At 35.7% G+C, this 12,772-nt stretch overlaps 1 protein-coding gene across 1 annotated transcript in view; it reads right to left on the minus strand.

Annotated features, from left to right (window-relative positions):
- Window positions 1-12,529, minus strand: part of CTDP1 (CTD (carboxy-terminal domain, RNA polymerase II, polypeptide A) phosphatase, subunit 1) — a gene marked incomplete at its 3' end in the record, with an annotated part of 58,883 nt that extends 46,354 nt beyond the window's left edge. The window contains exons 1-6 of the mRNA XM_010292094.1: window positions 12,452-12,529; window positions 9,696-9,789; window positions 8,790-8,918; window positions 7,287-7,437; window positions 2,019-2,109; window positions 728-894 (exon numbers count right to left, since the gene is read on the minus strand). Of these exons, the coding sequence (XP_010290396.1) occupies window positions 728-894; window positions 2,019-2,109; window positions 7,287-7,437; window positions 8,790-8,918; window positions 9,696-9,789; window positions 12,452-12,492 (673 nt within the window). The remainder of the gene's footprint in view (window positions 1-727; window positions 895-2,018; window positions 2,110-7,286; window positions 7,438-8,789; window positions 8,919-9,695; window positions 9,790-12,451) is intronic.
- Window positions 12,530-12,772: the final 243 nt, after the last annotated feature.

A 12,772-nucleotide genomic window follows, 5' to 3' on the forward strand; every position in this document is an offset into this window, starting at 1 on the left:
AACACCCTTGGCTAAACTGGTAAAACACCTGCAATTCTTCCTTAGCCATTGTCTGTCAAATGCATCTTGCCTCTAAATTAATACTAACATAGTGATGTATACCTGCTAAATCCACTATTTGTATTACACTGCTGAGCCTGTTGAACATAAGGTTCTCTTGTCAAATGCCAGAACACCACACCCAGTAGACACTAAAAATCCCACACTAATTTTATTAGCATGCTTTAGGCAGGAAGGTAAGCAGAGATCAAAACGTTCATTTTCAGCAGCCTGTTGATACCAGAGTTTATCAACTATTGTTCCAAAGTAGTGCGGAGAAGCAGACTGAAAAGGAGAGAGGAAGCTGATTCTCTGACCACCTACACAGAAGAAAAAAACTGTCTTGTTTTATGTGGAGGTGGGGGAAGAGAGAAACTGTCCTCTACGTGGTCTTGAACCATTTGGTGTATTGCCATATCAGCTCTCCAGCCATAACAGCCAAAATGTTATTACCAGTACTCCACTTTTGCTGTGCTTACCCACTAAAATGAAAGTTGTCAACAAGAACAGTCTAGTTTTACTAAGCTACTTGCATTTGTGCTGCAGGAGCACTCTGTCAACTACAGCAGTCTAGGATTGCTCATCTGAGTGCAACAGAAATACTAGTAAGACCACCACAATGACTTACATCAATCACATTTCAAAAGTAGAAAGAGTTGTAAAAGCGGTTTAGAAGTGCTATAATTACCTTTCTTCTTCATTTGAATTTCTCTTGATCCAGGAGGTGCATTAATATCTCCTATACCCTGAAAGTATACATATTTCTTCACAGTTATCAAATTGGGTGCAAACTTCCAAACATCCTCTCTATCATCAATGATGCAAACCATGGAATCCCCACATGGGAAGAGATCTCTAAAGAAAAAACACAGTTGATAAAATTAATCCAGTTTTAAAAATTAATAGTCAATTAAAGTAGTTTCTGTTGATGTTCTCGTTTATTATGAGCATGTCTGCAGGACATGCTTATGTATAAACTCAAAAAAAAAAAGAGAATCAGCAGTATTAAAATTACAGAATTCAGTATACAATATTTGAACTAATTCAAGTTAATAAAAAAGGAAACAGCTATTTTTAAATCTCTATTCCAAAGGCTAGAAGCAAGAACCAACAAGCCTTTGCAAGAACAAAACATTACAACATTTCGGTTTAGTTTTTACAGTTTATGTCAATGAACAGCCCAAACCCAATGGTGGACAATACACCATCTATATATAACTAGAAGAGAGACATAAGAACAGTTTTTAAAGAGTAGACTCCTTCAATCCAAGACAAAGGAAACAAAAAGCATTAATACTTATATCACCTAGGTGGAGGAGGTAGTGTACTTAAGATAAACATGCATATGAAAACAGAGCAAGAAAAGGAAAAAAGCTTCTTGTTCGCTATGGTCAGATGGGGAGGGGGAAATAATTTTTTATCTAGCTTTATGAAATAGCAAACATATCTGTCTTCCAGGAAAAAAAATCTTGGCTTTACACTCTGAAAAAGATCAGAACCTGAATTTAGACTAGAATATGTATTCAAGGCTCTAGATGACCTAATTTCAAGAAACACTGCAGAACAGAAGCTGCTAGATATATAGCACATTTGAAAGCCAGAATACTAGACATTCAAATATGAATTATCCTCAAATTGAGAATTTTGCTTTAATTAAAAAAAAAATCACAACATATAAGTCAGTATACAGGATCACAAGCCATAAAGTGGAAATAAGGTTATTACAAGAAAAGAAAAAGTAAAAACATGATGCCATTGCTTCACATTCTTACCATTCTAGTACCACAGAACACATTAAGTGGATGAAATGCTGCAATACCAAACATCTCAGTTTTACTGAGATGGTGTTGACATTTAAGAGGCAGATAAGGAAGGACTATAAACATGTGAAGTACAGAGGGAGTAATTTTTATTATATTTAGCATATTCTGTCTCTTTGTCATCCTGTTTTGTTTAATGCATAATACCCATATACATACCTAAGATTCCCAGTTTTAGAAAACGGATCAATACATTCATCCCTTGACAATATCCGGTGGGAAAAAAGCTTCTTTTCAGGGTCCAAAAATCCTTTTGAAAGAAGAAATTAAAAGTTAACGTTCAAGATGTTTGCTCCTTGTCTATGTTCTATGTAATTGAGTTATTTTAACCTGTGCAGCAGCAGTTTAACTAACAGAAAATTTTAAGGTAAGAGATATTTTATGGGGGAAAGGGTAAGCACAGTGGATCAAGTATTTGTAACTAATGCAGTGGGATTAATTTCAAAAAACCCATCTCATTTTCTTTCAACATAGCAACAAAATGGAGATTAAAATAACTGTATTTTTTCATCCTAATTTATTTGGCTGCCATGAGACACAGCAGGTGATATATACACATCATTTTTGCAACTTACATTTATATATCTACAGGTGGTTCTTTAAAGCTAAATGCTCTCCTTAGCTCATTATGCCTAGGGACTGCAGAGAAGTCTCACAAGAGTCGGCAATGTGCTGCAATACTTAAGCACAATGGGCAAGTTAAGGGACAGTTTCAGCCAGAGCTCTTGCATTTGTAGGTTTTAAGTTGTACCTCTAACAAATACTTTAATACATTTACATATAATGAATACATTCTGGGATTCCTAGAAATATTTAGGCCCAGTTGCAGTCATTTTTCTGACTGTGCTCTTCAAAAAAACAGACATACTAAAAACGAAACAGAAGAAGCTGTGCTAGCAGATCTTAAAGCAGGATAAAATGCCATTATTTAGGAAAATGGTGACTTGGGTGTACAAACACACATGCACATGCTTCTGAACCTAGCCTCCAATAATGAAGTTCATCTTCATGAGCAGATCACAGCCATGTAATTACTTTGAGAGAAACTGGCATTTTACATGCTAATCTAAATTTTTCATTTTACTCAATTTGCACTGAAGTTAGCATTGACTTCATATTATTCTTATGAATAATACAAGGCAGTCAATACTTATCTGTGAACAGTTTTCTAAAGTTTTACTTTATTTTATTTTAAATGGTGGCCATCTTATTGCCAGAATCGGAGTTCAAAATGACCACAGACTCTAAGGACCAACTTTAATTTTCTTTCAAGGAGCTTTGAGATTTGCACAGAACACATGTTGAACTCCTTTCAGAAGTCCAGCTCCCAGGAGTAAGTTAAGTTGGGTCTTCAAAAACAGAGGATATAAATTAAAAAAAAAATTAAAAATCAGTCATCACTTCTGAAAAATTGCTCCTGTATGTATTTAATATTAATATGTAATTGGAATAACTTAAAACCCATAAAAGCAAGAAAATTCCGAGTTAAGGACAGAGGTTCAACCTTAACTCACCCGACTATGCTTAAGAATTGCTGCAAACTCGTAGAATCATCCCCTGTAGTGAGACCCTTGCAGTACCTAGGCATAATGAATTAAGAGAATTAGCTACAACGATTTATTGCTGTACACACAGATATTTTGACAAACTACATAAGCTGTCATACAAGTTGCTCTTCTCCCCAAGCAAATTCTCTTCTACTAATTATCTGAATACGCAGGGACTCGCTACAGTAAATGGGACAGGAGTGCACTGATTAAATGGCAAAACCACAATGAGGCATTCAGTTGCAGTGTTGTCCAGCTAAAACCATAAGAAAAGGGAAGTTGAACTAGGAAAGCCCAAACACAGAAACCCTGGCTGCCAGGGATTAGAGATTAGGTACTATTCTGGAGCTTTTCAATAATGCTTCGTTAAGGATTTATTAATCCTGAAAAATTATTATGGTCACATTTTGCTGCCTTAGTGTTGATAATGAATTTCTTTCTTAACAGTTTTTTATTGGAGAAGTATCAGTTTGCACAAGTGATAACAGCCGAAGAATAAATGCTGACGAATTTCTCATTTTGTAAGCATGCTTTAAAAAATTATAGCCTTTTGTAGAAGTCTGATGGAAGACAAAGACTTGCTGTTTCAAATCGAAACTGAGCTTCCATTTCTTCTCATAAACTAGACAATGTGCTAAGTACGCCTCTGAATAGTTTCCTGAACAAACTGAAGACCCTACCATTATCCTTTGACAGCCGTATTAGGATGGACTATTCAGTAGACTTCCCTAGCAGAGACTACTCCCCCCAGTTGTTTGTCTTCCAGTATTTCAGACTGGGTCTTTGCACATACAGTCTTATCAAGCTGTGTTACTTGATCTTATACAGAGCCTCTTAGGAAAGCAAACTTGTAAGTAAGACTTGTAAAGTTAAAAAAAAGTCATGTGATGCAATGTTCAAATTAACTAACTTATATTGGGGAAGTCTCAAATCTTAGAGGCAGATTGAGTTAAATAGCAATTCCTGGTAGAAGTGATGTAATAGTAGGATCCAACATGAATTTGAAGAATTCTTAAAAATAAATCTCAAATCAAATTTCTGAAGAATCAGGTCACCTCCAGTTCTACTTCAGGTCCTACTTTAGAACCTGGAAAGAGCTTTGACCCAGTCTTTCAATAGCATGGGACACCTTCAGACACTAGTGATTACATATACACACACAAATTCTGTCAATTATTTATTGAAATACATACTGCAATATACTTGCTGTAACAAACCATACATATGAATGCCCTCAAATTAGTCCTATTTTCTAAATTCCACTATAAATCTTAAGAGTGATTTCACATTGCACTATTGCTGCCTAGTGGCCTCTAAAGTCAAAATTCACAGTGACACTGACTTTTACAACCAGCATTTAAGCTGACTTCAGTATTAAATACACGGAACTTCTCTTATATAGAGCAGGAAAAAGGAAAGTCAAGTAACAATTCGTCAAAATAATTATGCGGAAGAGAAATACTATAGGAAGCTCTAGATTATACAATCCAAAACTCATTTTCATAAATCTATTACAAGATACTACTTTGTAAATGTGTCAAACTAGGGTTTAGGATAAATGACTTCAGCAGACATAAATGGTGTTTACAACTATCAGCTAATCCCACTTTACAGCTGATAGGAGTCAGTTGGGATGAGAAAAAAAGACTGGCAAGATGTCATCCTTTTGAAAAATGATGAAAAAGCCTTCTAGGACATGGAAGAAGGAGCTCAGAGTTCAGATTTCACAAAGAAATATAGGATGTACATGGAGGACCCTAAGAAAACAACCTTTTTCTTATGAAAAATATTCCCGGCATTTTATTATGAGTCCTCTCTTTATATAACATAGGGATAATGGCAAAACATCAAACTGACAGCTTTCTGTGAAAAATCATTTAAGCAATACTGCCATCAAGTGTTCTCTATATGTATTAGCTATATATTTTTCACTGCGTCTTGGTTGTACAGGTGAGTATGTGGACCAAAGGCTCTATCAACTGTTTCTCCATACCAACCAATTTCAGCTGAAACTATCATCATCACTGTGCAAGTAATCCACTTGTAGTTTGAATGCTTTTGATGAGGTTAGACACCTTCAGGTAAAAATCCTGAAGTCTGCGGATGTCAGGAAGCAGCAATACTCTAATTTGCTTATTTGGTGGTTATTTCCTCTATGAAACAGATGGAGCAGCTCAAGTATGATGCCCACAAAGAGGCTTGTCACATTACAAGTATTAGTCTGTACCAGCATGGGGACTGCATGGTAACCCAAATTTTAGCTTGGAGATTAAAATGAGCAAACACAGGACAAAATCACACATTGGGAGAAGATCAATCTTTGGGAAAGCACTTACACATCATGAGTTAACTATTTCTGCAACTCATTCTTATCCCTGGCTCTGCAGATACACATCTTCTGACCTTAGGCCACACGCAGATTTTGGCACACATATCCAAGTGAGGAAGATTGCCCACCCACTTCCTTACTTTAGACCTAGTGTATAAGAAAAATATTCCTCTTCTGCTACACAAGAAATAACCACGCTCTAAGAAGTACAGCAGTGTACAAAAGTGTGAATGCATTAGTGCTACACAATGTATAATCCAACAGTGAGACTGACAAAGCTTTAGAAAGATTCTTCAAACAATGCAGCCAATAAATACTGAGTAATGTAGAAATGTTCACTTGGATCGGCAGGACAGGACATGCCTCTCCTGAACTTTCCTTCAAAGAGAATTAGTTGGAGATCACAAAAGAGGTATTGCTTTCTGATTGCAGAAGTCTCTTATATTTGTCATTACAAGCATCTTCTGTGTCTTATTTAACATGCATAAAGAACCTTCTAATTAGACAATTCTTTTCTAAACTGTTCTAGAGCTAACTAGGATAGTTAGCTCTATTTTGGAATCTTCCTTTCTTGCCAAGAAGTGGGATCATTGGGATTGCTCAAGGAAAGCGTGGCAACATGACACAAAAAAAAGCAGATGTGAAAGACAAAAAAAAAAGCTTGGAGACATGGAACAGCAGCAAGGACAGTTTGACATGCAGAGTCATAACCTACAACATTGTTAATTATATTGTCTTAGACTAACAGACTTAAAGGAAAGTCTGAGATCAAAATGCTATTACATCAAAGATAACAAGATAGGGTGAAAGCCAATTTTAGAGTTTAAACACATGGTCACACACTCTTAACATGAATTTGACCCATATGCATGCATAACAGGGTAGGTTTCTTTTTTTGGAAAAAAACAAAATATTTCAGCCAGTGACCCACACTATAGAGTACTATTGCTATAATTTAAATGAAAGTTTTCAGTTACTAGGAGAAAATATTTCTCAGTTCTTGAGAAGAATATGTGAAAATACTGCTAGATCTGTGCTCTTCCTCAAATAAGTGCATCTCAGCTGCAGGACACAAATAGAACTGCTGTAAATTGATTTATAGCAGCCAAACTTCCTTTGGTGAAAGGAAACAGTGGCGGGGGAGGGGTGTTCCCCACAGGAGGAGGTAATTTCATGTTGTTGATTTTTATGGGACTGTTGCTTTAGATTTCTAAGACAAGTGATGTTGCAGATCATTTTTAGAGCCCATCAGCATAATTTCTTACTTAATTCAATAGGAAGGCACTAGTTCTCATGTCACAATCCCATTCTCTAACCACCAGGGAAGCAAAGAAAGCATGTCTGATGGGAAAAAAAAAAAAGATTATTTATAAAATTACAGGCCATACAGGCACTGCCTTGTAAACAAGCCATGATTTCTGCTTACGGGGCCATTTAGGAAATGTTTTTGCACAAAACAAAGAACAAATACTGGAAAACGACCACAGAAAGAAAACTAGTTACAAGAGTATGAAGGCTGATTACGTAAATATTGTTAAACACACTACTCACCTGCAATAGTATGTGCATACAGTCTGCTGCCAAAAGTAAAAACATGTAACTCATACAGCTTGGCAATTTTTTCCAGGAATTCCTTACAATGAGGACGCAATCGAGTATGCAACATAGGCTCACCTCGACCTAACTGGAAATGAAATATTCCCTAGAAGAAAAAACATGTTTCATATTATCAAAATACCAACCAAAAAGCATTCCAGAAGTGCCCTCTTCCATCACTTCCACTACTTTTATTCGGTCTGACTAGACTAAAGCAAGTTTCAGCCACAAAGATTATGTGGATGAATAAAATCCAAAGCACATTTTTGCTCTGTGCCAGGAAGTTCAACACTAAGCTTTTCAAATGCAGGAAGCTGCACTGTTGAAAAGTTTATGATCAAAGTAACTTTCATTCAAGTCTTTACTCTCAGAAAACAATCTGAAAAAAGCAACTTGAGAAATTTTTCAGAAAGTTCAGGATCTCACTCCAATCAGTACTACTCAGTAGACTTCACTTAGATTAGTTTCAGTACATATCAAGCTCAGAGGAAGACTTTGTTGCATGAAAAAAATATTATGTCTGTGGAAACATACCATCGGATAGCAAATCAGGAAGGAAGTTTGCAGGTAAAGATCCCAGTTAAAAAAAAAACCTCAAAATCTTTTAAAAAATGTTTTTCTTCATACCATGCATTTATACAGATGAACACATAGCCTTTCTAATACACAAGGTTTTTAATCTTTAAGCTGCATATTAACTGTTCCCTTTCCACCCAATTGTAAAGTACATTTACAGCTTTTTTTTTGCTAGCAGGTGTGAACACATGCTGAACCTACTGGACGTGAGAGAATAGCAAGAGGAAAGATAGGAACTAAGTAACCACAGTTTGCATGACACTGGACTTTGAATTTGCATCCTCCTGCACAAGACACTGTAAACACATTCCAATGTGTTTCTTGTTTTCAAGTTTCCAAATTGGAAATATTACAAGTCAATAGTCCCTATTGGTTCAGTGACAAGTGTTTCATGAAGAAATTAAATAGCAACACCTAAACACTCCCCCCAAATTAAACTGAAGAAAAAAAAAAAATCACTAGACATGTTCATGGAATGGCAGACATAATAACACACAGGATTACCCAAAAAGGGACTCTGAACAGTAATTCACTATATCCACCTCAGACTTGGAGGGGAAAAAGTCTCATCACTGAGTACTCATACTTGTGAATGGTAGAGGAATGAAAGCAGGGATTAAAAATAGCTACCTGAAACTTCTCACTTAAAGTGACTGGGATGGAAAAGTGCAGGAAAGCATAAATGGAAGAAACAAACATGTCAATTTAAACATTGAGGGGAAAAAAAAAAAAGACGATTATTTTAGAAGATATGTTTCTCATTTTCTGCTATTCTTCTTCAATTTTATCTAAACCACAGAATGTTTTCTTAAAGAACCATCATTTAAATATTGTTAGAAATATTCCTGTTGTTACTTTGGCTTGAAAGTTAACACCAAATACCTTATTAGACATTTGTTGGCAGTGCTGTTCTGTAGTATGGATCAACGTCTGGTCCAAATCTACCATAAGCACGAGTTTTCGATTTCTATGTAGTCGCTGTTGATCTTCTCTTCCTAGCTGCTCAGCTTGCTGTAACAAAATATTCATAACTAAGCTTAACTTAGAAGAAATAAGTTAGGCTTATTGCCTTTTGTGTATTATAAACTTGAGAAGTTCTGCCACAAACTAATTGCTTAAGAAATGATGCTTCAACGTAACTGTAGTAATGGCAGCTTTGTCAGCAATTTTTCTGCAGGAAAAAAAAATACTCCCGAAGTCTACTCTCAAATCGCTGTAACACGAGTAACTCTTAAAATTTATAAACTCAACAACTTTCAAATAAGTATATAATAAGCTAATTAAGTAACCACTGAATTAACTTAAGGCCAAGAATCTTGAGAGGAAATAGCAGTAACTTTGTGGCATACAAAGGTCAAGTTCAGTAGGTCTGAAAACTCTGGTTGCTACATTCAGCAGTTTTGTATCAATTAGGTACAATATGGCTGCCAACACTAGAAGCTGCTAATGACAAAAATTATTGTATACTTGGATTGCAAACTTGGAACACATTGCTAGCGGAAACAGAATTTTCACAAACTGCTTATCCTTAAGATAGAAGTGCCATCTTTTCAGTGCACAGCTCTAAAAAACGCACTATAAAACCTGATAACAATCAATCTACATTAGGGTAAACACACAAAAACACACAAAAAAGGCAAATTATGTTCAACACCAAAGTCCTCTTCAAAGGGAAGCCAAACTTTCTCTGTGAAGTATATATAACATTGAAGAAGCTCCTATAATTAAGCTTCTCAGCTGTGGAGCTACAGTGAAAGGTAGGAATAAAGAAAGCATGATGGTACTTACCTCAGAGCTAACTTTCAGTTCTGGGACACTGTGAACCATAGACACAGTTGCTGTGGATAATGGCACATTCTGTTTTCCATTCTTACTTCGTATCCTAATCACGCAGGGGAAAGAAACATTGAAAGAAAGCGATAGTTTAGTGAAAAGTTGAACATACTAAAATCTGTAGTATCAAACTAGTCACCACCAAAAGACTATGATTAAAAGAGCTATTTTAACTAATACACTCTTTCAAATTCTTGTTAATGCCAGTTATTGAACAACATGGATAAAGAGATCAAAACAGCTGACCATAAAAATCTTGCAAAAAGTCACTGTAATTAGTTACACTTCCATATAATTACTTCATGAAAAATGATACTAAGATGAAACAGACATCTATGTATTGATTTACATTAGAAAGCAGTTATAAACTAAGCATAACTACCAAACCATTCAAATTTACAACTACTCCTTTCCTTTTTTTTTGTGATCACTCAGCATGCAATTATCTACTTTTCTCCAAGCCAGACTGTGAAATAAATTTAAGCAAAAGATAGGCAAAGGTACTCTCTACTCATAGCAGAGTGACTTACATGTGACTGCTGCTTCAAGAAAAGCATCCAAAAAAATCCCCATACATGCTTTTCCCTTTGGCACAAACAGAATGAGGTCCTACATGTGTGTGCCAGTATTTTATTTATGTGTATATATTATACATACATACAGTCTTACTTGTATACATATCCATATGATATATAACGTATGTATATACAGATAAGTATTAATACATACAGAATGCATATCACCCTCACACATATATATGAGAGTGTGTGTATATATGAGTATGAAATTCATTGAAAACTGACCAAGTAACCCCACATAGCATCAGTATCACTAGCTTCCAGCTTACACAGATCAATTTGTTGATTTGTTGATGTGAATTCTGATATCTAATTTTAAAGGCATTATATATGGTTCACCAACACTGCAAATATGACCATACAAATTTTGTCTGATGTGACACATGCACATCTTTTAATTCTCCCAAGAACTGTCCTATCAAGGACAAAATTTGGTATCAGATCTACAGCCAGAGTTAAGCTTCACCCAGTTTTCACTTCATAACAAGTAAGTTCCCGAGGGAAAAGAAATGTTACTGAGCTGTGTTGAGGCAGGCACAACCACAGACAGATATGCTTTTACTGTACTGTAGTGTTTGGAAGCCCTGATACCCAGAAATGAAAGACAGATTATTTCATTTGGTCCAAGGTTTACATGCACTTTTTTGCATCTGACATCCTTTGCTTCAGAGTTCAAAACACCTCATATATAACACTTAATGACATTTTAAACGAGCCTTTAAAAAAGATAAACTGTTTTCAGACCATTTGTTGAATGAGCATAGGAATTGTTTAACAGAAAGGATGCACCGACTAACACTCAACAATCTGGCAGTGAACTGGCTGTACTCGCTTTTCTTCAAGCAAGAACAGCATCAATGCTTTTGAATTGCCTTCTGATGTAGGCTCACCAGACCTAACACATTCTTCCAGATGTACAAGCCATTTTGTATAAAATGAAAACATTATCTGAAGTAGAGGAGTATTAATTGAGAAAACTGAATTCACTGCATACCCTAAATTTATCTAGATTTTTAATCAAAGAATTGCAGTATAGCAATATTTAGATGTGACTGTATTCAAACCTCAAATCAAGTATTCATTCAGGGCACGCAAAGCTCTATTTGTTATTATCCTAACTTTTTGTTAGGTTTCTTGTTTTGCCAATAATAGTTGTTTACAAAATATTAACAGTCAACTGTTCTGTTACATCACAGATATTTACACCTGCACAGATATAACTCTCAGGTTTATTAAGTTGCTGTTGACACACCTTACAACTCATAACCTCAGTTATGTGTACACAAAGAGGAAAGTGGGATACACCATGATGAGTATTTCTGTCTGCCTATATGCTCTTTACGCTTTTCTATTTAACGTAGTTAAGCTATCCTACATTTATCTCCCCAGAAAAAGAGCGTGCACAGTTAAGCCATGAATTTGTAACGTGAACTGTAACTCAAGTACCGACATGGCATCTTATTCACCCATATTCCTAGTTATGAATCCCTGTAATGGCTCAAAGGAAATACAGTTCTAAACAACGTATCCATCATCACAGTGACATATAAGGAGAAACAGGGTACATATTTGAAAATTTCTGGGTGACAAAACAAGTGCCTTGTGTAAATAGCAGAAGTAAATTAAGACATTTTGCAACAGTGGCACAGATCTTGCCTATTTCCTCTTCATGTGCTGATTTTATCCACAAGGAACACCAATTCCTGCTTACAAGCAGCAATTTTTCAGTAAAGAAATATACTTTATTAAATGAGTATACTATTAGTAATGTGATCAAAACCCAATATATTCGGATCACTCAACTTTAAGCAATAATTTCATGACCTAATCTCAATAGATTTTTTTTTTTAAAGCAAGTTTGAAAGAGTGCTTTATGCTGAAATATAACTTTTAGAAGAAACACCTCAGATTTCTTTATAGGAGCACTCTGAGCAGACCTACTTATGTTAGGCAGTATGAATACTGTTCTTCCTCCTTACTAGTGTCTACAACTTTGCAGTTACCCTTCTAGGTATGATTCACAACTACCAAGACTCAGAACGGAGAAACAAAGAGTAAATGAGAAGGAAGAGCTTGGATCCCTAGTCACAAGCAAGGAGAGACTGGAATAAAAAAAGAGCTGAGAATACTTACTGAGTCAAGTCCTGGCCGCACTCTGCACACAAGCCTTTCATAACAACAGGATGGCTGCATCCTTCCAGTCTCACCAAGACACCCCTGAAAAAGATATAGTAATTCCATTTATTGCAGGTTGATTTCAAACACTTAGATTAGTGACTGCAGATTGAAAGAGTTCAAAGAATAATTTCTGGTTATGATTTTAGTGCCAGCCCCCTAAGATACATGCTTTTGCCCCAACATGGGGAAGACAACACCAACTAAGTATTCAAATTATTCAATTTCACACCTTCAAAAGCCACCAAAACATATATTAATGTCAGATTCTAACCTTTG

The sequence above is a fragment of the Phaethon lepturus genome, unplaced genomic scaffold (assembly GCF_000687285.1).
Source record: "Phaethon lepturus isolate BGI_N335 unplaced genomic scaffold, ASM68728v1 scaffold1488, whole genome shotgun sequence".
NCBI lineage: Eukaryota > Metazoa > Chordata > Aves > Phaethontiformes > Phaethontidae > Phaethon > Phaethon lepturus.